This window comes from Nanorana parkeri, unplaced genomic scaffold (assembly GCF_000935625.1).
Source record: "Nanorana parkeri isolate BGI_ZX_2015 unplaced genomic scaffold, ASM93562v1 scaffold81, whole genome shotgun sequence".
Lineage (NCBI taxonomy): Eukaryota > Metazoa > Chordata > Amphibia > Anura > Dicroglossidae > Nanorana > Nanorana parkeri.
In genome coordinates, this window is record NW_017306349.1 from 514,187 (window position 1) to 537,842 (window position 23,656).

Consider the following 23,656-nt stretch of genomic DNA (forward strand, 5'->3'; position numbering starts at 1 on the left):
TGGATATCAATGGGAGGAGGGTGAGACCGCCGGGGAGGGCTGGATATCAATGGGAGGAGGGTGAGACCGCCGGGGAGGGGTGGATATAAATGGGAGGAGGGTGAGACCGCCGGGGAGGGGTGGATATCAATGGGAGGAGGGCGAGACCGCCGGGGAGGGGTGGATATCAATGGGAGGAGGGTGAGATAGCTGGGGAGAGATGGATATCAATGGGAGGAGGGCGAGACCGCCAGGGAGAGGTGGATATCAATGGGAGGAGGGTGAGGCAGGCGGGGAAGGGCAGCTGAGGAGGGTGGGGTGGCTAGGGAGGATGTTTTCAGGTGTAGGGTGGCAGTGATTAAGGAACTGGTGGATGACGGGCGGAAGGAGGGTAGGGTGGCTAGGAAGGAGTGGATCTCAAGATTTGAGGGATCAATGTCAGCGGGAGGAGGGTGAGGCGGCTGGGGAGGGATGGCTGTCAGTGGGGGTGAAGTGGTCTGGAAAGGATTGAGGTTGCTGGAGAGGGATGAATGTCGGCAATGGGTTGGTGAGATGGCCTGGTAGGGTTGTGGGGGGATTAGGTGACTAGGGAGGGTTGCTGCCGGGCATTAGGTGAGGCTGCCAGGGAGGGATAGGTGTCAGTGGTGAGCCATTGATGGATGTGAAGGTGAGGTGGCTGGGGAGTGAAGTAGTTGGTAACGGATGATCCAGGAGGAGGGTTTTTTTGTCCATCACCTCTGAAGTCCCGGCACCTCCATATCGTTCCTCTAAACACTCAGCTTTCCTTCCTCAGGGTCCCGGCAAACATTGATGGAAGACCCCGGAATGGAGAGCCCATCGCTTAGGCGGAGACGGAGCCAACATGAACGGATTGCCCTCCGATTGGAGGAAGCCCTTGCCTACTTCAAGCGTAGTACGTATTCGGCCTTTGGCGGGTGTTGTCCTCGCGCCGCCGGCAATTTCTGAGTCTCTTTTCTGTTTCCTATTTTAGTCACTTCCAGAGTCCCAGCAAAAGGAAACGTTGCTCTGCAGCAGCATCTCACCACGATAGAGGCCGTTGGATTATCCGAAGGGGTTCCAGCCGAAGCCATTGACGTTCTCCTCAAGCTGGCTCTGAGTGGCAACCTTGGTAATTTTTTTTTGGCAAAGTTTTTAGTAAAAAGTTTCGGTAAAACTCATCGTTTAGATAAATACAGTTGAAGTTGCATGAAGTGCTCACTGGCTGAAATGTTGTGTTCAACCACCCTTGGTACTAGGGATGCACCAGTACTGTTTTTTGGGTACTCGCGGGTACCGGTGCCTTGTGCCCAGGTTATCAGGAGGTCAGGCAGCGGATGATGACCCGTCACCCGGCTTCCTGATTGCCTGTGAAGCCGGGGTTCTAGCGAATGAACACCTGCTTCAGAGGCTGCCTGGCTTCCTCACCAATCAAGAAGCCAGGCGGGGAGTCATGAGTTGCCGTCCAGGTTCCTGATTTGTCAGGAAGCTGACGGGGAGTCATGAGGTGCCGTCCAGGTTCCTGATTGGTCAGGAAGCCGGTGGGGAGTCATGAGGTGCTGTCCAGGTTCTTGATTGGTGAGGAAGTTATGAAGGGCCGTCCAGGTTCCTGATTGCTCAGGAAGCCAGGCTGCCTAGCCAATCCGGAAGCCGGGTAGCATGTCATGACCCGGCTTCCTGATCGGCTAGGAAGTAGACTGCACTTATTCCTAGGCAGCCTGGCTTCCTGACCAATCAGGGAGGTGGGTCATTACGCGCCACCCGGCTTCCTGATTAGTAAGGAAGCCAGGCTGCCTAGCAATAGGTGAAGCTGACTTCCTAGCCAATCGGGAAGCTGGGAGGTGTGTCATAACCTGATTGGAAAGGAAGCCGGTTCAATGTTCCCTCGGCAGTGCCGGTCAGAAGGACATCTCCCTCTGACTGGAAGTTCCGATATCGGAGAATACTCGTACTCGCCCAAATACTCGGTGTCGGCACTGATACCGATATTGGTATCGGTGCATCCCTACTTGGAACTTTCCAGTCACTAGCGGTATCCCCTCTCTGCTAGATATTGCTCCCTTAGCGGGCTCACTTGCCCTCCCTGATCATCCCTCACCTGCCACACACTTGTTCTCGCACTGCCAAGACCTGCACTATGCTGCCTGTGTAGCGCTGCAAAGCCTCATCTTGACAATCCCTACTGTCCTGCTTCTCCTGCGCATACTCGCAGTTAGGGATGAGCTCGGTTTGGAACAAACCTGAGTTGCTCCAAACTTGCAAGTGCCCCAATCAGCTGCCAACAGGGGGCAACCCCTGACATGAAGATACATGCAAACAAAGGGGGCGGGATGCTTGTGATGACGTCATTGACCTTATATGGTCACACAGCCATATTGGGTAAATGTCATTGACCAAACCTAGCTGTAAGGTCAGCGATGTTGCTGTATCCTGCCCCCGTGCTTACATGCAGGTGGGGAATTCCTCCTCCATGATGTCCATTGATCTCAGTAGAAAATTTGTTCCCCGCTGGGGCAAGAGGGAGATTTTAAAAGCGGTCCGCTAATGAATAGGAAATCCATTGGGCATGGGACGACTTGTTGTGAAGAGGCTTTGTGGTACCCGGCAGCTTCACAGTGACCATATCTATGGGTTGTGAATAGGTAACTGGGGGGGTTCTTTATGGACGAGGGGCGACATGCATTTTAAGGGGTTATCTTTAAATTGGGCATTCCCCACCTTTACCCTTGTGTTCAGCCATACGTAGGCAGATCCTGCCTCAAGTGCGCTGCTGTTGGGGTTATTTATTGGGTATTTTTAGGGTATTTTACCTACCTGTCTTTTATTTCCACATGTATGTTAGTTTGGAATCCTTGTTGGGTCTTGTGATGTGACATGATGCGTTTGTATTTTACGTGCTTTGTTCATGGATGTAAATGTTATTTCCCAGTGGACAAGGTGAACACGCACATCCTGAAGAGTCTCGTGCCCGCCGCTGACATTTTTGAAAGCACTTTGATTTCCGCCCTGTCTCTGTTTTGTACTGGAAAATCCTCCACACAAACTCAGGTATTTGTAACATTGTATCCCCGTTATTTCTCCCATTCCGTGGTGTCCGCATGAGACAATCGCGTATCACTGATGGTAAATCTGGTAACCTAATAAATGTCAAACCGCTAATGGTAATGCTCACACTTTGCCTGAGCATGTCATTTACATGTTAATGTTAACAAATATACGCCGATCCTGGAAGTGGGGGGATATATTACAATGACACCTGGAAGTGGGGGGGATATATTACAATGATGCCTAGAAGAGGGGGGGAGATATATTGGGCAGGAAGTGAATATTTTGGCCCTGAAGTTGATGTGTTGGCAGCAAAAAAAAAGGACGAGTAAAAGGATTTGAGAGATATTGACAAGGACCAAATTGTGATGGCGAGACGACTGGGTCAGAGCAACTCCAAAACTGCAGCTCTTGTGGGATGTTCCCGGTCTGCAGTGGTCAGGACCGACCAAAAGTGATCCAAGGAAGGAAAACCGTTGACAGTTTCATGGGCGGCCAAGGCTCATTGATGGATGGGGGGAGGGAAGTCTGGCCCGTGTAGTCCGATCCAATAGAAGAGATACTGGAGATCAGATTGCTGACAAAGTGAATGCTGTTTAAGATCACTATTGTTTTGTTTTTTTCTCTTTCCCTGCAGATCCTGTTTCTTCGATGGTTGATCTCTGTGTTTGATCTCGTTTCCCTCAAAGAGGTTTTCTCTCCTCTCTACAATTTCTTTTTCTGTTTGCTGCAAGATGACACGTTGGTATGAATCCATATTGTTTGTGTATGTAACATTTAAAGTAATTGTGGACACTTCAGTACTGTACCAACCAATTGGAATGCAGCCAATAGTATTCTGGAACTCTTATCACAGACGGATCTTATTCTGCATTCCAGAAGGGTGTCGCTTTGCAACCAGCAAATGCTGCTTTTAAAGAGAGGCTCCTGCTGGAAACTGCTGTCAATCAACAAAGCAGGGCTGGGTGGGGGGGATATACACAAATAAGATTCATTGTTGTCCCAGAGTTCAGGTACCCGAATGTATTTTTAGGATTTCACTCCTGAGCTCAGTGTCACTTTAATAAAGTCCAGTACCCTCCTTAGGGATATCTTACCCCTGGAGGTCTCTCATATGTTGTTGTGTTTTTTTTTTTATCTCCTCCTCAGTGTCCATCTTTATGTCATTTGCTGTATCTGCTAACTGACAAAGGACAAGGTAAGTTAGGGTTACACACGTAGAATGTTTAGGTTCCTGCGTTAAAAGGTGTTCAGAATGTGTCCATGAGACTCTTGTTTCCTCTTATTTAACATATAACTAAAGGCAAAAGCATTTTTTCTCATTTTAGATTTGCATACAGTGGCAAGGAGGTTAGAACGTTTCGTCATGTTTTTTTCTTTTATTGGTGTCTGTTCATCAAATGCAGTCTGTGAAACTAGAGAAACAGGGACTCTAACGCTTTTGTAATACTGGATTTTGACCACTTGGTGTCACTGTAGTAATTTCCATTTCTAAAGGTGTTTTACTGTATTTTAACCCCCCCCCCTCCTCCTTCTTCTTCGTCCTGAGCACTGCAGATACAGAAAGTATATGCACACATAAAACAATAACAAATGGGGAAAGGAGAAGTGCCTCAAATAACAATAAAGTGGACAAAAACACATAAAACACTCTGTATTACCTTCACTGGAGGTTTGATCAACTTATGTGTAATCTGAATGCCTATTCTCTTGACAGTTCGTGCCTACAGAGTCCGTGTTCTCCTGGATCTGCAGAGCAGGAAGGTATGATCTGTATTGGTGCTACTTTGTATGCATGGAATGTGCTACGTGTAGTGCATGTTATCACTTACTGTTGCGTTCAATCCTCAGGTGAGTTGCATTCTTGTCTAATGTGCCTCATTTTGTGGGCGATGCCTCTCTGTACCATAAGTGTGCTGCAGTGCAGACAAATAGCGATGCCTGCGCATTTCTTTCTTTTACAACATTTTTATTGGGGCTAGTTAACACCAGGCCCAGTGCGTTCCGGGTCCGATTCGGTGCCTGAACGCACTGGATCGCAGCCCGGCCCGCTCACTGCGTTCTGGGGCGTGGTGGTGCATTGAAGTCAATGGCACACAGTGCGACCACCCACACTGGAACGCGTGGCACATCAATGCCTGAGTTCGGGTCAAAAAAAATAGTGCATGCAGCATTTTTTCTGGCCGCACTGGAACGCAGGCATTGATGTGCCACACGTTCCAATGCGGGCATTGCACTGTGGGGGGGGCGTGGCTGGGGTTCCATTGTATTCAATGCACCGCCACGCCCCAGAACGCAGTGAGTCGGCCGGGATGCGATCCAGTGCGTTCCGGCACCGAATCGGGCCAGAAAGCCCTGGGGCTGGTGTGAACTAGCCCTTAGTTTGAAATACAATGGGTAGGGTACACAATGATCAGGTTGGGATATTATAGTAGAACTGTAAATGCCAGGTCCGTATGGCATACTGACCTGGCCAGCTGGAAGCACTTTTGTAGGTCCGTATGCCATACTTCCTTGGCAGCGAAAGGGTTAATTAAAGGTTAGGCTTGGTCATGGTGCAGAGCCCCGGATTTAATGCACCCAGGGTGCCCCTCAAAAAGTCATCCAAGGCAAAGTGACCGTGTCCCTGCAAAGGGCATCCCCTCACCTCCTTATACCCCTCTCAATTCCTAGCAGCTCTTTTTCCAGCAGTTTTGACACTAAGGTGCACCTTATTGTCCTTGAAAGAATGTTCCTCCTCAGCAGTCAAGGAGGGTTTGTTCTTGGGTTTCGATGCGTCAAATCTTGGTCACGAAAATAAAATCGCCCTTATAGCCCTGACCTCGAGCCCCCAGTGCTTACTAATGGGTTGAGATCAGTACAAAGTCTCCAGCAGCCAGGTCCATATGATTCATCACCGAGGTCTGTGGGTTGGAGGGCTACACTCGGGTGGAAGAGAGGATTTGGTTTTGTTACCTTGGCTGACATGAATTCTTTAATAACAGAACTGTCGTACTCTGAGGTAATGAATACTTGTGTTTTATTCGCAGGGAATGCAGGCACACATCCTTGGTCTTCTCTCCCTGTACAAGGTTTACTGCCCTGAACTGGTCTCTGTCAGTTTACCGAGCAGATATAAGGCAAGTTATGACCGATCCATATTCATATGTCTGGTTTCTGAGGGGGGGGGGGCACACTTGTCTGTTTTTGTACACACGTTTTCTCATTGGAAACGCATCAAAACACAGCGACACATGTTGCAGCATGCGTTTGCATGCAATGCAAAGTGCATTACAGTGCACGTTGGTGCAGGCTTTAATACGTTTCCTTTGATTCAGCAAGAAAATTGACATGTGAAGGCACGTTTTAAAAAGTATAGAGTTCATAATTGTCATGTTTCTGTTAAATTTAGGCTTGCCTAAGGGCCGACTCGGGGCTAAATAAAATAAAGTCCCCTCGCAGGTGAAAAAATAAAATAAAAATAGCATCTCTGAAAGCCTAAAGGCCTACTCAAGGCTAAATAGCTGCATATTTGACCTTTAATCTGAAGCTGTCCCCCACAGTATTGTTTTATTTTTTCAGGCCACAAGATGTCCTCGGGCAACTGGGCATCCTTAAACCTGAAAGACTGAGGACAGACTATGATTGCATGGCCTCCGGTCACCACTGTGCCCTGCATTCACTGTGTAAGGGTGCAGAGAGTGGCGCTGACCTCATGGGCATCGTGAGACTAATACGATGTCAGATTGAAGCTCAGTGCCACAAGTTAATGGTCCAAATACAAATGTATTACATTGTAAGATCAAAGAGAGCTAACGCGTTTCTGGGACCAGAAATCACTCCCTTGATCTTACATTGGAATACATTTTGTATTGAAACTGTTAACTTGTAGAGTAGGGATGCTCCGATAGCGGTTTTTCGGTATCGAGTACCAATGTTTTTTCCCCGGTACTAACCGATACCGGAAGTCCCATTAAGGAAGCCAGGCGGCGTGTAATAACTCGCCATCTGGTTTGCTGATTAGCATGCAAGCCGTCTCCATGCTCCCTCGTCACCAAGTGATGAGGAAGCATAGAGCCGGCTTTCTGTCCATTAGGTAAACGAGGCAACCCGCCCCCCGGCTTCCTGATTGGCCGGGAAGCCGGCTCCCTCATCACCAGGTGACGAGGGAGCATGAGGCCGGCTTTCTGGCCAATCGGAAAGCCGGGGGGCGGGTAATGACTTGCTGTCCAGCCTCCCGACCAGTCCCCGGCTTCCTGATTGGCCATGGAGCCGGCTGCCCGGCCAATCAGGAAGCCAGGCAGCGTGCAATGACTCGCTGCCCGGCTTCCTGATACCAGAAGCTCAGGTATCGGGCTGGGCATTGGAGCATTTGGTCGAGTATGAGTACTCGCCCAAATACTCGGCATATACTAGTGTCGGTGCATCCCTAGTGTGAGGATTTAATCTCGGATCCTTCTGAGTTCTATTACAGACCAAGGAAATTGTGGAAATCCTTGTGGCGTTCAGGAGCCACCCACCCAAAATCTTGAAACCTTGTTCAAACACCACTATTGGATAGAATTATAGATAAAGCAATCCTTGATTTCTGAGTGCTACTTATCCATTCTTTCATGGGTTTCATGACGTAAAGTCGTAAACCCTTTTGATTTGGCTTTAAATGAACCAGAGACGTTATGAAGCAATAATGACATTGCTACATTGTAACTCTTCTTGCCACTGCAGATGCTGTTCGTCATTCTATATAGGAGTAGAAAGAAAGTCTCGGCTGTCAAAATGACAGCTGGTAAATTGCGGCTGGAGGGGGCCTGGCATACTACACACACCCAAAGTATTTAGATAAAGTATAACATGATCATGTCATTTCAAAAGTCTGTTCAGCTTTCACAAGAATTAACTTTTCAACATGCCATGAAGGTTCTTGTTCAGACATTTCCTGTTTAAAGCATGACAACGCTGTGTCCCTGTCTCCCAGTTGTGCTGCTGCATTGTCACCCTGTCGATGGAGACTACAAGTGGCCATTTCATCACACATTACGCAGGCATGGTCCACTGTTGTCACCATCAGGAAACCTACCATGAGAAATGCCATGCAGCCCTCGCTGGAGTGCATGTAGACAGGAAGTGGCTGCAGCACAGAGATACAATGAAGGGAGAAAAGAGGTGAACACAAGTGTTTTTTTTAATGATTGGTGCTTTAGCCAACGATCATTCATAAAGGGGTCTGTACATGTATCCAAAAAATTTCATGTATGATTTTGGCCTGTTGAATGAATAGGGGGTATCCATTGTAATAAATATTTAACTCTTTGCAGAGGTTTTTCCAGAAATCAACATTTCTGTTTGCCAACGAGTGGAAAACTGTTTTGAGGAAAAAAACGGGAGATCCGGACTGTGATCGCAAACTGACGCAGTCTCATAAAAGAGTGAGTTTCCGTTTTATATATTGGTCTGCAAAGCTTTCATGTGTCATTCTGCAAACATATTGGGAGAACACCTCCTTTTATATGCAGTACACGTTCCCAATCACATCGCAGAACAAAACATATTAAAAAATAGCAGCTTTTTTTTTTAGATGCTCTTTCTGCAAACTCCAGGATTGAAAAATCCTGCTTAGTTCTCACTGTCTGAGTGGGCCGGGGGGGATGAGGGAGTGTTGTTTCAAATAATAAACCCTGCTAGTTCCATGCTGGTAGATTTCATTATCACACAGAGGTCGCATGGCTGCTGAATGCCATAAAACTTTATTACTTCATCAACACTTCCGGCAGACACAAACTCTTATTCTGATGTGTTTCGCCCAGAAATAAGGCTTAATCATAGAGATCCATTATGATTGGGCCCTAAATCGGTGCCGGAGTCTGTGTTTGGTCGGCGGTCATGTTAAAAGTAGTAGAAGTAGCAAATATATATAGATATGTGTACACGCGCGCACACACATACACGTCATAGTATATGTAAAAATTTGTGCTGCACCGTTTTTTTGGTATAGAGTACCGATATTTATATTTCGGTACTCACAGATACTGGTGCTTCCAGTAGCATAGAGGCAATCAGGAAGCCGGGCAGCGTGTCATTACCCACCGCCCGGCTTCTTGATTGCCCTGGAAGCCGACTCCATGCTGATTGGCTAGCCCGATGCTGATTGGCTAGCCCGATGCTGATTGGCCAGGAAACCGGCTTCCCAGCCAATCACCATCGAGCCGGCCAAACAGATCTGATAATATGGTGACACAACCTCAACCCTGCAGACACCCCATTCTCCACACACGCGCTTATTCGTCCTCAGCAGCAGTCATTACTGTACCACGAATATCCCTCTGCCAGCAGGGCCACTCTCCAAGCTCTCCCGGATCTGCCCACGTCTCCTGTGTGTGTACAGGGCGTCTAACAGCATCAAGCCGGCACTGCGGGGGCTGTACACACACCGGGGTCAGGCGGCGGTAAAGCGGTTTGGAGAGCGAGAATCGATGTGAGGGTAATGAGGTGTCTGCAGGGTGGAGGTTGTCACCATGTTATCAGATCTGATTGGCTGGGAAGCCGGCTTTGCAGTTAATCAGCATGGAGCCTGCTTACCGGTTCTATGTTCCCTCGCGGCACTGCCAGTCAGAGGAAATCTCCCTCTGACCGCTATCGGAGAATTTGGGCGAGTACAAGTAAAGGTGCCCATACACCTTACGACCATTGCAAGACTTTTGTCTTGCGATGGTCGTAAGCTTATTAAAAGCTCGTACGATCTGCCCATCTTGGACAGGCAGATCGTACTTGCGATCATCGAAAGCCCGCCCCGCATAGCGGGCAAGCTTCCAATCACTGCAAATGGTCAGAGTGCGCATGCGCACATCGGCCTGTTTGGCAGTTGTCGAACAAGCAGGCCACTAATCCGCCGAGAATCGTACGATTCTCGGCGGGTTTTCAAGCCTGCTTGTTCGACGGAAGACGTGCGACCGTACAGTAGAAACGATCGCACTCCTTCTATACACTGTACGATTATCGTACGATCGCGGGATTTCCGTACAGTGTATGGGCACCTTATGACTTGTTGAGAACGAGGTAAAGTCACCTCAATCAGGAATTCATATCTGGTGGTGTATTTCTTCTCACCGTGTAGAAAGCAGAAGATTCCTACCAGATTCTTACCAAAATTTCCCATTCCCTGGCACCTCACCATGATTGGATTGAGCTCTGTCTCTGAGACCTGTAGGAGAGCCGCTCTGAGCTTTGAGCCCCCCACATAGCCAACGATCATAATGTCCAAGAATGATGAGGCGCCATAAGGGCCTGTTCACACGACGTCTGTTTTGTGTGCTGACCGGCTCCGTACGCTGCTGCACTCAAAATGTATCCCTATGTGTTTTATGGGCTCCAGTTCTCACGTGCGCAGTCCGTTCAGCTTACGACAGAAAAAATACTGCATGTCACATTTTGTCAGGTCCGGATACAAAAATGCGTCAAAAACGCACTACGCTGCAGCAAACATACTAACAGCCCCACTCCATACTAACTGGAACGCATCAAAAACGCGGCCAATACGCAGCCAAAGAGGCAATGCATCAGCAGCTCCACGTCTGCTGATCAGGACCTGATCTCATGTGAACAGGCCCTTAAGGGAACATTTTGGTAAGAATCTATTAGGAAATTTCAATTTTCAAGGCGCCTCACCATGTCACCACAATTGGGATCTACATGGCAATAATACAAAACACAAGTGGGTGCAGGGAGTCCATCACAAAGGAAACCACCACATCCAGCTTGCAATGGCTGATGTAAGTATTCAGAGAAGACCAATTCACACACGACATCTGCTGGCATGAGACCAAAACAAAACAAAAAAGGAACGTTGGTGGGTCAAGGCCGTCCTACAGGTTGTGGAGGCGGCGCTCAACCCAATCATGGTGAGACCCCGTTCACATATAGCGACATACCTTTTGCAGCGGCCGGGATAGCGCGACTTTCGGGGCGACGATCCAGCGACGGTAGCGCGACCTTCTCCGTCGGGCTCCATAGAAAAAAAGCAAAATCTGCTGAAAAAAGGGTCCGGTAGAAGCGACTTGCGACCGCGACGCGCGACATGGAGTTAAGACAGCTCCATTGAATACCATTGGCCGGCGACAATTCGCTATATGTGAACGGGGCCTGAAGAGGCTCCTGGGAAGAACGTTCCCATGCTTTCTGTAGTAACTGGACAATCCTGCTTTTGCTGTACTAATTTTTATATCATTGGAATTATTTTTCTTGCAGAAGTGGAACAGAGGCTTTGATGTCCCCGTGTGCAGTGTCGGCGTTCACAAGGATTCTCCTAAAGATTTGGAAGCGTCTTTATTTTTGCCATTGGAAAAAGTGAAGACTTTTGCTGAGCTATTAGAAAATATCCTGAATTGCAATGTGAGGAGCGATCTGAGTGTCTTGACTATATAAGTATATTGCTTTTCAGGACTTCAGAGGTGTGTGTGTGTGTGTGTGTGTTCTCCACACACTATATTGCCAAAAGTATTGGGACTTACATGAACTTTAATGGCATCCCAGTCTCAGTCCGTAGGGTTAAGTATTGGGTTGGCTCCGCCCTTTGCCGCTGTAACAGCTCCGCCTCTTCTGGGAAGGCGTCCACAAGGTTTAGGAGTGTGTCTATGGGAATGTTGAACCATTTGTGAGGTCAGGTACTGATGTTGGGTGAGAATACCTGGCTCATAATTGACCTTTAATTGACCTTTCAATTCATCCCAAAGGACCTGGCTCACAATTGACCATTCAATTCATCCCAAAGGTGTTCAGTAGGGTTGAGGTGAGGTACTGATGTTGGGTGAGAAGACCTGGCTCATCATTGCAGGCCAGTCACGTTCCTCCACCCCAAACTCCCCCATCCATGTCTTTATGGACCTTGCTTTGTGCACTGGTGCGCAGTCATGTTGGAACAGGAAGGGGCCGTCCCCAAACTTCCCACAAAGTTGGGAGCATGAAATTGTCCAAAATGTCTTGGCGTGCTGATGCCTTAAGAGTTCCCTTCACTGGAACTAAGGGGCGGAGCACAACCCCTGAAAAACAACCCTTTAAGATCATTTTAAGTTTGTGTAAAGGGGTGAAATTGTAAATGGGTTTTAAAATGGAACCTTGTTTGTAATTTGGAAATGTTGGCCTTTTGTTTCATTCTAACAACGTTCTTCTCCATAACGTTCCAGCTCCCTGCTCAGATGGGCTGTGTACTGAATCGGCCGTTGCTGCTGAACTACATCAACTGCCTTAAAGAGGACGATGCGTTGCTGAGGCTGAACTACTGGCTGGCATTTACTTTGCATGAAGGTATAATGACCGGAAACCATATCATTACCTGTAATGAATATGATCTGTGTGCCTCAAAATACAATAACATGATATTAAAGTGACACTAAACTCCGGAGATAAATCCTAAAAATACATCCAAGTCCCTTCACTATGAACAACAATGTATCCTATTTGTGTATCACTCGGCTGTAGATCTTCCAATCATCTCTGAATTGGTGCTGACACTGTCCTTCCTTCATGGAGGGTGACTACGTCCGTTCCCCATGATCCCTGTGTGTATTGTAAAGTTGTCACAGCTCCAAGCTCGCTCCCGGGATGGACTACAATCTCATATTTAGTTTACTCATTTGTACTGAGATTATAGTCCATCCCGGGAGCGAGCTTGGAGCGGTGACTACTTCACAACACACATTTAAGGTTCTTAAATGTATTTTTAGGATTTAACTCCTGAGCTTAGTGTCATTTTAAATCCGTGGGTGAAGGTCCTCTTGAAAGTGTTCAACAAATCTTAATTAAAATGTAGTATAGAATATGTCTGCTAGTTGTGAATGCCTGCAATTTCATTGCATGTATTTTAGTAGTGATGCGCCGATACCGGTTTTTCAGTATCGAGTACTGGTACTTTGCTTTCGGGACTCGCCGATACCGAGTTCCTGATACTGGTGCTTCCACTGGCATGGAGCCAGCTTCCCGGGCAATCAGGCACCCGGGCAGCGGGTAATGACATGCTGCATGGCTTCATAATTGCCCGGGATGCCGGCTCCATGTTTGGCCGGCTCCATGTTTGGCCGGCTCAATTCTGATTGGCCGGGAAGCCGGTTTTCTAGCCAATCAGCATGGAGCCAGCCAATCAGGAAGCTAGAAGCGTGTCATTACTTGCCATACGGCTTCCTGACTGCCCAGGAAGCTGGCTCCATTTTCCTCTGCAGCACTGCCAGTACCCTAAGTCCGGTATCGGAGCATTTGGGTGAGTACGGGTACTCGCCCAAATACTCGGTATTAGCAACGATACCAATACTAGTATCGGTATTAGTGCATCCCTACATTTTAGGCATTTAGAAAATGTATTTATTTTTTTTGGTTTTTATTCTAGAATGTGCCTGGTACACTGGGAAAAAGCAGTCTAAAGAAGACGTAGCCTCCTTTCTAGATACTGTTGTGACCGCTCAAGAATTTCTACAGGTTTGCAGGTTTTTTTTGTCCTTTGCATATTCAAAAATGTTATCTGCATCTGATGGGGATGCACCGAAATTTCGTCCGCCATCTTTCGGCCAAAATTGCGGTGCAACCGCGAATTTACTCCACCCTGCTGAGCGCTGCTCTGTGTCCCCTCTGACACAGCGCAGCGTCCAGTGGGGAGGAGAACGCTTTGAGCCGTGATGTCGCAGGAGGCCGAGCTCCCCTCTTGCGCCGCTCCACTCTGACTTCAGTAACAGATCAGGATGGAGAGCGGTGTGAGGGTGGACTCAGCTGTCACAGGAGGCAGAGCCAGTGGGGGAGGAGCCAGCTGTCAAATGAGATGGAGCTCCCCTCCCACACCGCCGGCTCAGCCTCCTTTGACAGCGAGTCAGGATGGAGAGCGGGTACAAGCAGTCAGTGATCTGAGTGTTTGTAAATAATTGAGGACATCGTATGTTTACTGTGTCCCCAATTATGAATGAACAGGAAGTGCTCTACATCACTTCCTGTTCATTCATGATTGTGGAGATATTAAGCATACTATCTCCACAAGCTATGAATGGACAGGAACACTCTTCTCTCTCTCTCTCTCTCTCTCTCTCTCCCCCTCTCTCTCTCTCCCTCTCTCTCTCTCTCTCTGTCCCTCTCTCTCTCTCTCTCTCTGTCCCTCGCTCTCTGTCCCTCGCTCTCTGTCCCTCTCTCTGTCCTGCAGTGCCTCATAGGACTTGTAGATCCACAACAGCTGGAGCGCTGAAGTTCTCTACCCCTGTTCTAACCTCTGTGTCTTTATTCAGGAAGGACTTTCAGGGAGTGAAGAATTCCTTCACAAGTGCCTTCCACATTGGAATGGCTGTCACCGCTCCCAGATATTGTGTCTAATTAGCCAGATTCCTCTTCACGCCTTTTCAGGTAAATGGTGCAAAGATTATTTTATTCCAGGCACTCTTCATTTTCAAGTTTGACTTCTCTGCTCCTGAATTAAGGTCCAGTGTTTTTGACGTGCAGTTGTAATCCAGCTATGGACACTTCAGAATTTTTAAATATTCTTAGCAAGCCATAAATGAGCCTCAGAAACGAGCTGTAGACACTGGAGCAATTCTCAAAATGTTTTTTTTCAGCGGGTCAGCTCCCCCTCCAAGCTGTTCAGCCTAACCTGCTACCTCAGCAGTGACTCAGCAATTCAGATCACCCTTCTCCCCTTCCTAGCAGTAATTTCAGAGCTCAGCTCCTGTGCATGGTGTCATACCCTCCACACTCCTCTCCTGTACATACTGCCCCCTGCCATATCCCCCACACTTCTCTCCTGTACATACTGCCCCCCTGTCATATCCTCCACACTCCTCTCTCCTGTACATACTGCCCCCTGTCATCCCCTCCACACTCCTCTCCTGTACATACTCCCCCCTGTCATCCCCTCCACACTCCTCTCCTGTACATACTCCCCCCTGTCATCCCCTCCACACTCCTCTCCTGTACATACTCCCCCCTGTCATCCCCTCCACACTCCTCTCCTGTACATACTCCCCCCTGTCATCCCCTCCACACTCCTCTCCTGTACATACTCCCCCCTGTCATCCCCTCCACACTCCTCTCCTGTACATACTCCCCCCTGTCATCCCCTCCACACTCCTCTCCTGTACATACTCCCCCCTGTCATCCCCTCCACACTCCTCTCCTGTACATACTCCCCCCTGTCATCCCCTCCACACTCCTCTCCTGTACATACTCCCCCCTGTCATCCCCTCCACACTCCTCTCCTGTACATACTCCCCCCTGTCATCCCCTCCACACTCCTCTCCTGTACATACTCCCCCCTGTCATCCCCTCCACACTCCTCTCCTGTACATACTCCCCCCTGTCATCCCCTCCACACTCCTCTCCTGTACATACTCCCCCCTGTCATCCCCTCCACACTCCTCTCCTGTACATACTCCCCCCTGTCATCCCCTCCACACTCCTCTCCTGTACATACTCCCCCCTGTCATCCCCTCCACACTCCTCTCCTGTACATACTCCCCCCTGTCATCCCCTCCACACTCCTCTCCTGTACATACTCCCCCCTGTCATCCCCTCCACACTCCTCTCCTGTACATACTCCCCCCTGTCATCCCCTCCACACTCCTCTCCTGTACATACTCCCCCCTGTCATCCCCTCCACACTCCTCTCCTGTACATACTCCCCCCTGTCATCCCCTCCACACTCCTCTCCTGTACATACTCCCCCCTGTCATCCCCTCCACACTCCTCTCCTGTACATACTCCCCCCTGTCATCCCCTCCACACTCCTCTCCTGTACATACTCCCCCCTGTCATCCCCTCCACACTCCTCTCCTGTACATACTCCCCCCTGTCATCCCCTCCACACTCCTCTCCTGTACATACTCCCCCCTGTCATCCCCTCCACACTCCTCTCCTGTACATACTCCCCCCTGTCATCCCCTCCACACTCCTCTCCTGTACATACTCCCCCCTGTCATCCCCTCCACACTCCTCTCCTGTACATACTCCCCCCTGTCATCCCCTCCACACTCCTCTCCTGTACATACTCCCCCCTGTCATCCCCTCCACACTCCTCTCCTGTACATACTCCCCCCTGTCATCCCCTCCACACTCCTCTCCTGTACATACTCCCCCCTGTCATCCCCTCCACACTCCTCTCCTGTACATACTCCCCCCTGTCATCCCCTCCACACTCCTCTCCTGTACATACTCCCCCCTGTCATCCCCTCCACACTCCTCTCCTGTACATACTCCCCCCTGTCATCCCCTCCACACTCCTCTCCTGTACATACTCCCCCCTGTCATCCCCTCCACACTCCTCTCCTGTACATACTCCCCCCTGTCATCCCCTCCACACTCCTCTCCTGTACATACTCCCCCCTGTCATCCCCTCCACACTCCTCTCCTGTACATACTCCCCCCTGTCATCCCCTCCACACTCCTCTCCTGTACATACTCCCCCCTGTCATCCCCTCCACACTCCTCTCCTGTACATACTCCCCCCTGTCATCCCCTCCACACTCCTCTCCTGTACATACTCCCCCCTGTCATCCCCTCCACACTCCTCTCCTGTACATACTCCCCCCTGTCATCCCCTCCACACTCCTCTCCTGTACATACTCCCCCCTGTCATCCCCTCCACACTCCTCTCCTGTACATACTCCCCCCTGTCATCCCCTCCACACTCCTCTCCTGTACATACTCCCCCCTGTCATCCCCTCCACACTCCTCTCCTGTACATACTCCCCCCTGTCATCCCCTCCACACTCCTCTCCTGTACATACTCCCCCCTGTCATCCCCTCCACACTCCTCTCCTGTACATACTCCCCCCTGTCATCCCCTCCACACTCCTCTCCTGTACATACTCCCCCCTGTCATCCCCTCCACACTCCTCTCCTGTACATACTCCCCCCTGTCATCCCCTCCACACTCCTCTCCTGTACATACTCCCCCCTGTCATCCCCTCCACACTCCTCTCCTGTACATACTCCCCCCTGTCATCCCCTCCACACTCCTCTCCTGTACATACTCCCCCCTGTCATCCCCTCCACACTCCTCTCCTGTACATACTCCCCCCTGTCATCCCCTCCACACTCCTCTCCTGTACATACTCCCCCCTGTCATCCCCTCCACACTCCTCTCCTGTACATACTCCCCCCTGTCATCCCCTCCACACTCCTCTCCTGTACATACTCCCCCCTGTCATCCCCTCCACACTCCTCTCCTGTACATACTGCCCCCTGTCATACCCTCCACGCTCCTCTCCTGTACATCCTGAGCACTCTTATGCTTGTCGGTTGGTTGTGAGAAGCTGAAGGAATGTCATCTGTTTGTTCATAATTTATGTTCTGTGAATTTGGAATCCTTTTTTTTTTTTTTCCAGAAATTGAAAGCCTTCTGTATGAAACACTGACACAACTCTTCATCCCGTCATCTCTGTGGTTTAAAGTGAGTTTATCATATGAACTTTCTGTGAATAAATTCTTATGAAAGGGAATTGTTAGGTATAGTGTGACACAAGCTTTGTTTTATAGCTGTTCTCCAGGTGACTTCATTGTGGTGATCAGATTTGAACGAGGAAAATGTAAAATGAATGGTTTGGGTATATCACACACAAAAAAAGTTTACAGAGCCGAATTTGTTTTTATTCCAGCTTGATGTGCTGAAGAGTCTGAGGGAACTGCTGCAGAACTGGATGATCAGGCATTCGGTCTACGTGGAAAATGTTGAAAATGAGTAAGATGTCCCAAAGTAAATTCTCTGCATGCCTCCATAGGATTTTATTTTACGAGCTGCTTTATATCTAGATTTTCCAGGACATTGTGCTAATATAACAAGCACGGCATTTGCACCGGTGCTTTAAAATGGGCCTGAAACTTAGAAAGTATTAACAAATATTCCAACTGAAAACAAAGTCCTGTGTCTAGGCACTCCTGTTCTGTAGTCTCATAGCTGTGTATCTGCAGTGTGAGATCTAAGGCACCGCTGCCTCCAACCACCAGCCTCCCCAGATTTATAGCGGGATTTGGGGATATCACAGCTGTGCTGATCACTGTTCTCCTTGCTGGAGGGGAAGTTGTACCCGAGGACCTGCAGTGCAAGGATCTCTCTGCTTCATCCATTCTGTGGATCTGTGCTTCATCCATTCTGTGGATCTGTGCTTCATCCTGCTGCTGCTTCATCGTTACTCCACCATTTATCAGATCACCCGTTCTCAGGGGGATAACTTTGGCATGAGGAACCAAGCCCTGCATTTGAGAAGTTGGTGGTAAGTCTGTGTTGGAGAAAATCGGCTGCAGGTAGACCACCGGCAATACTGGTGACTAGAGAGGAGCCTGGCCTTGGTGTGAACCCCGTTCACCCAAGCCTGCTCAAAACTGTGACTGCCACCCCCTCCTCCCGGTCCAGTCAGTTGCTGTGGGGGGAATTCCCTACCCCCTTGTGACGTATAGCTTTGTGATTGATTGATTGGGTCGGCAAGAGAGGGTTGTAGTCACAGTTTTTTGAATGGGCTCGGGTGAGCTGGGTTTGTACCAAGCCCAGGCTCATCACTACAGTTGAGTAGTTGTCTGGTTGTTATTTTTGGACACAGCTTTCACAGTACAGGTCCTCTTTTCAGCAGTCCATTGTTGTATCCAAGTTTTAGAGAAAGATTTAGGAACTGAAAGCCAAAACAACAAAAGAAGCTTCTTCTAGGGGTAGGCAACCTTGACAATTTAACTGTGTTGAAACTACTAATTCCATCATGCCCCTGCCTCTGGGGGTCATACCTATGGCTGTCAGTCTTGCAATGCCTCATGGGACTTGTAGTTTTAGAACAGCTGGAGTGCTGTGGTTGCCTACCCCATTCCTAGGCTATTGAACAACTGCTATCTATTCACTGAGGAATCGCTCAAGTATTGGACCACACCACACTCAATGACCTGCCTGTATCTTGCCCTAACAAGGCGTCAATTTCCTCAGTTGCCTATCCTGCGACCCAATGTGCAAAAAACGAAACATTTGCTAGTATTTGGTTGGTTTTGCACTCAGACCCGCTTTCACCTTTAACTGGGCGTCCCCCGTCTGCTGCTGAGCCCCGCATCAGGACCTTGTTTTGGGGTGAGCCTTCAGATACCTTGATGCCTAAATTCGCAACATTGCAGATGTCAGAATGGGGGACGTAGTCTCAACCAGGTACAATATAGAGTGGTCTCCCTTTTTAACATAGTTATATTCTGCATGTAGTGTTTTCAGTGCATATACCCTGTTTCCCCTAAAATAAGACCTACCCCAATAATAAGACCTGGTACTATTTTTGGGAATTGCTCAAAGACCTACCCCGAAAATAAGACCTAGTTGTGACCATTCCCAGGGCCGGTGGTGGCATAAGGGGGAACTTGAAGAGCCACGGGAGAGAATCAGCTTTGCCAATGAAGCCGGCGCTGGAGGAAGCGAGGCGGCAGCGGAGGGAGCAGAGCCGCATATGCCGATGCTTCCTCTATAATGCCGGCTCCTGTCACAGGCGGAGTGATACCAAATGCACTCCGCCTGTGATGAATCCATAGTGACAGCGCGCTTCACTCATTCTGGCCAGCGATTGGTTTGCAAATTGCTCTTGGAAAGGTGCGGCACCCGTGATTGCCCTTATCACCCTATTCTTAACTTTGCCATTTTGGATTTTTTCATTTGGATTTGCGTTAACTTTGGATTGTTGTACATTAAAAAAAAAGACCTACCCCGAAAATAAGACCTATTATATTTTTTTTGGCTCAAAAAAACACAAGACTGTCTTATTTTCGGGGAAACACGGTAACGCCCATATAATGGGTTGATAGTCGTCCTCCTGTAGTTACGTTTGTCTTTGTGACACCATCGCAGACCTTTTTACATGTGCTTTTATAACATGAATCACTGACGGGTCACAGGCCCGTTCTAAACTTTAACCTATTTGTCACACAGAAATGATACCATGACGGGCATGATGTCTTCAGTTGAAAATATGATCCAATTTACTGGCCGTTTATGTACTGTGGGCTTGCAGATGCATAACAGTTCTCTCCTCCTCCATTCCGTCCTGGACTTCTATACATTGGTAAGACATGTACATTTACTTCACTGACTGCTTGTTGTAGGTTATACATTTCTTTAATGCCCAGGTGTTGGCAGTGATTTCCGGTGGCTGTAAGGGCCGGTTCACACCATTAAGAGTGCGTTCCAGGGCGTTCAGCCTCTGGAACGCAACCTGGCCGGTTCACTTTGTTTTTGGGTCGGGCAGGCGGTACCATTGACTTCAATGCACCAACACACACCCCCTCCCGCCCCAAAATAAAGTGAGCCGGCCCGGGTTGCGTTTTCAGTGCGTTCCTAAGCCTGATGAAGTGGATCCTGCGAGGCCCTGAAAGCGCTTGCCAATGAGATGCAGCTATTGGCAAAAAATATTTTGCTTTTTCAACTTATGTGTGCTGGTGACTTTTTTCTATTGTCCAGACGCCGAACGCTCTGGAATGCACTCCTTAGGGTGAGGTCAGTGATAATCACTCAGCCTCGTAGTTCGAGCCGACGTGTGAGAATGAAACTGTCACACGTCGGCTCAGTAGATCGGGAAGTGAGCAAACGCATACCGTCGCTCGCTCACTCCTCGATCATATCCCTGCAGAGAACTGTCACTCACGGCTCCTTGCAGGGATTCCCTGCTCCGATCCTCCATCGCTGACTGGCGGAACCGACGGGGAGGGGGCGGGTACAACTTGCTCTGCCTCTAGATAGGTAGAGCCAGCTGTCAATCACGCAGCTGGGTGGATCTCGACAGTAATGTCGGGATCCGTCCCGGCTGCGGAGGTCTCAGTATGCTGTAGCTCGCGGTATACTGAGCTTTGGGTGGCGGGAGGACGCTAGTTCGTGTCCTCCCGTGACCCTTAGGAGAAATATGGGGAGAAACACTTACCCCCATAGTTCTCCTTTAAGCCGCACGATTGCTTCTACACTGCTGGGAATCTGCTAGTACCCCCATGTGATGGCAATAAAGTAAAGATTAAATAAAAGTTTATGAAAACAAACACATCAAAAACTGTCCGCTTATGTATAACAACTACAGTTAAGTCACACATAGCGGGTATTGCCGCACATACGGGAGTGAGCAGCCATCATGCTAAATTGTTGTGTACATAAGAAAAAGTCACATTTTTGGCCGTTTCTAAACATTATTGGTTTATTTATTGCTTTCACGCTTTCTGTTGTACATTCGCACCGACGCATTTTCTATTTTACAGGTTTCTGATTTATATGTTCGTTTTTCATTACCACTAATCGTCCTTCCTCCCGGCGGAGTGTTCTATCCGGCTCTTGTTTGTAAAGACTGCGTGAATCTTAACCAGCTCTGCTACATAATGTGCAGGTAAGGTTTGTGAATTTAAAAATGTTTTAGGTCCTTGTGAGACCACACGTATATGAATGAATGGCAGATGTGAGATGCGCACGCCTTCAGCACCATAGATGTGTGTTCAAAACTGGACTTCAGGAAGACTGATCAATGCAGAAATAAAATCTATACGTGTAAAAAGTTGCTGTACTTAGAGAAGGGACTCAAGAGAAGGGGAGACGTGTTCTCTGGAGTGACCAATCACGCTTCTCTGTCTGGCAATCCAATGGGCGTGTCTGGGTTTGGCGGTTGCCAGGAGAATGGTACTTGCCTGACTGCATTGTGCCAAGTGTAAAGTTTAGGGGGGGGGTTGTTTTTCAGGGGTTGGACTTGGCCCCTTAGTTCCAGTGAAGGGAACTCTTTAAGGCATCAGCATAACAAGACATTTTGGACAATTTCATGCTCCCAACTTTGTGGGAGGAGTTTGGGGACGGCCCCTTCCTGTCCCAACATGACTGCGCACCAGTGCACAAAGCAAGGTCCATAAAGACATGGATGGGGGAGTTTGGGGGGGAGGAACGTGACTGGCCGCACAGAGTCCTGACCTCAACCCCATAGAACACCTTTGGGATGAATTAGAGCGGAGACTGCGAGCCCGGCCTTCTCCTCCAATATCAGTACCTGACCTCACAAATGGTCCAACATTCCCATAGACACACTCCTAAACCTTGTGGACGCCTTCCCAGAAGAGGCGGAGCTGTTATAGCGGCAAAGGGCGGAGCCAACCCAATACTGAACCCTACGGACTAAGACTGGGAGGTCATTAAAGTTCATGTGCGTGTAAAGGCCGACGTCCCAATACTTTTGGTAATATAGTGTGTGTATGTATGTGTGTGTGTGTGTGTGTGTATATATATATATATATAGAGATAGATAGATAGATAGATATACCTACATATAGCTGGATGTCCTACAGGGATCTATTTGACTGCAGCTACAGAGAGGAATTTATCTCAAAACTGGAGCAGCTGCACATGTCAACCAATCGGCTTCTCTCTTTTATTTTCAAATCTTCTCTGAACAGACTGAAGAGAGAAGCTGATTGGTTGCCATGCACATCTGCTCCAGTTTTGATAAATTCCCCCCCACAGTATTTTAGAGGCAGTGAAATCAGAGTAGAACATTTTCAGTCCAGGAGAGGAGGTTGTGCAAGACTGGAAGGCCAGAGGTCAGATCTAGAACTCGGTCTCTGGTTTTCTTTTACAGGGTTATTCACAAAAGGGTTGAAGAGTTTGGAGAAGTGAACAATCTGGGACAATACAGCTGATTTGGAAACATTCTCCAATTCAGCTCACTTCCAGTTCGGCTATTTTGTCCCAGATTGTTCACTTCCCCCAAACTCTTCACCCATTTGTGAATAACCATGTTAGTGCTCAGTGGATTAGCCTGGAAATTGTGAGCACATAGATGACATGACTTTTTGTATTTTATTTTATTCTTTTGTAATTTCACAGGTACAGAGACAATCTCCTGAAAGCAAGAAAAGATGAGAAAGAGAACACTGTAAGAAAAGCTTTGTATGTTTTTATATGAATTTCTTTAATGTACTTCTATTTTTGTACTCGCCGTAAAATCCTTATTCTTGGAATCCATGGAGGAACTTTGGTCTCGCCCCTCCGCATTTATGATCAGGCTCTTACTACCAGCATGTCTCAATTTTGTAGCAAAGCAGTACTAAGTGGGGTTATACCCTAGACCAGGGGTCGGCAACCTTAAACACTAAAAGAGCCGTTTGGACCCGTTTCCCACAGAAAAGAAAACACTGGGAGCCACAAAACCCCTTTTGACATCTAAAATGAAGAGAACACAACATATATTGTTTTTTACCTTTTTATGCTATGTAAAGCATGTATATATGTATGGTACATGAGGGCTCAGTAACGCACTGGACTCTGGGCTTAGTAACACACTGGACACTGGGCTTACCTGAGACCCCGCAGAGCCCACCTGAGAGTGACCCTGCAGAGCACACCATAGATCCTGCACAGACCATCTGTGACTATGGTGTGCTGTGCAGGGCCTCAGGTGGGCTTGCGTCGCCGGGGGTCTCTTTCCCTGTACCGCCACCCAACTCCTCTTAGCTGCTGCTGGGGCCTGACCTCCCCTGTCACCTCTGCCATGCCGTCCCTGGTACAGCTGATATTCATGTAAGAGGCCCCCCAGGCTGCCCAGACCCCTCACATGGGTACCGGCCGTCCCCCTCTAATGGCGGGGGTCCCAGCCCACCCCCTCCCCCCCCACAGCCTCAGGCCCCGGGGGTAGTTCCGCCCCTGGACAGGGAGCCGCAGCAGAGGGAT

The 23,656-nt window shown here is 48.7% G+C and overlaps 1 protein-coding gene across 1 annotated transcript in view; it reads left to right on the plus strand.

Annotated features, from left to right (window-relative positions):
• Positions 1 to 23,656, plus strand: part of CENPI (centromere protein I) — a 29,085-nt gene that overhangs the window by 731 nt on the left and 4,698 nt on the right. Inside the window, exons 2-18 of the mRNA XM_018576956.1 lie at positions 773 to 892; positions 971 to 1,108; positions 2,906 to 3,024; positions 3,659 to 3,766; positions 4,171 to 4,219; positions 4,739 to 4,785; positions 6,051 to 6,140; positions 8,316 to 8,426; positions 11,242 to 11,385; positions 12,177 to 12,297; positions 13,373 to 13,461; positions 14,253 to 14,367; positions 17,343 to 17,407; positions 17,613 to 17,695; positions 19,901 to 20,033; positions 21,211 to 21,335; positions 22,814 to 22,862. Coding sequence (XP_018432458.1) covers positions 773 to 892; positions 971 to 1,108; positions 2,906 to 3,024; positions 3,659 to 3,766; positions 4,171 to 4,219; positions 4,739 to 4,785; positions 6,051 to 6,140; positions 8,316 to 8,426; positions 11,242 to 11,385; positions 12,177 to 12,297; positions 13,373 to 13,461; positions 14,253 to 14,367; positions 17,343 to 17,407; positions 17,613 to 17,695; positions 19,901 to 20,033; positions 21,211 to 21,335; positions 22,814 to 22,862 — 1,706 coding nt within the window. The remainder of the gene's footprint in view (positions 1 to 772; positions 893 to 970; positions 1,109 to 2,905; positions 3,025 to 3,658; positions 3,767 to 4,170; positions 4,220 to 4,738; positions 4,786 to 6,050; positions 6,141 to 8,315; positions 8,427 to 11,241; positions 11,386 to 12,176; positions 12,298 to 13,372; positions 13,462 to 14,252; positions 14,368 to 17,342; positions 17,408 to 17,612; positions 17,696 to 19,900; positions 20,034 to 21,210; positions 21,336 to 22,813; positions 22,863 to 23,656) is intronic.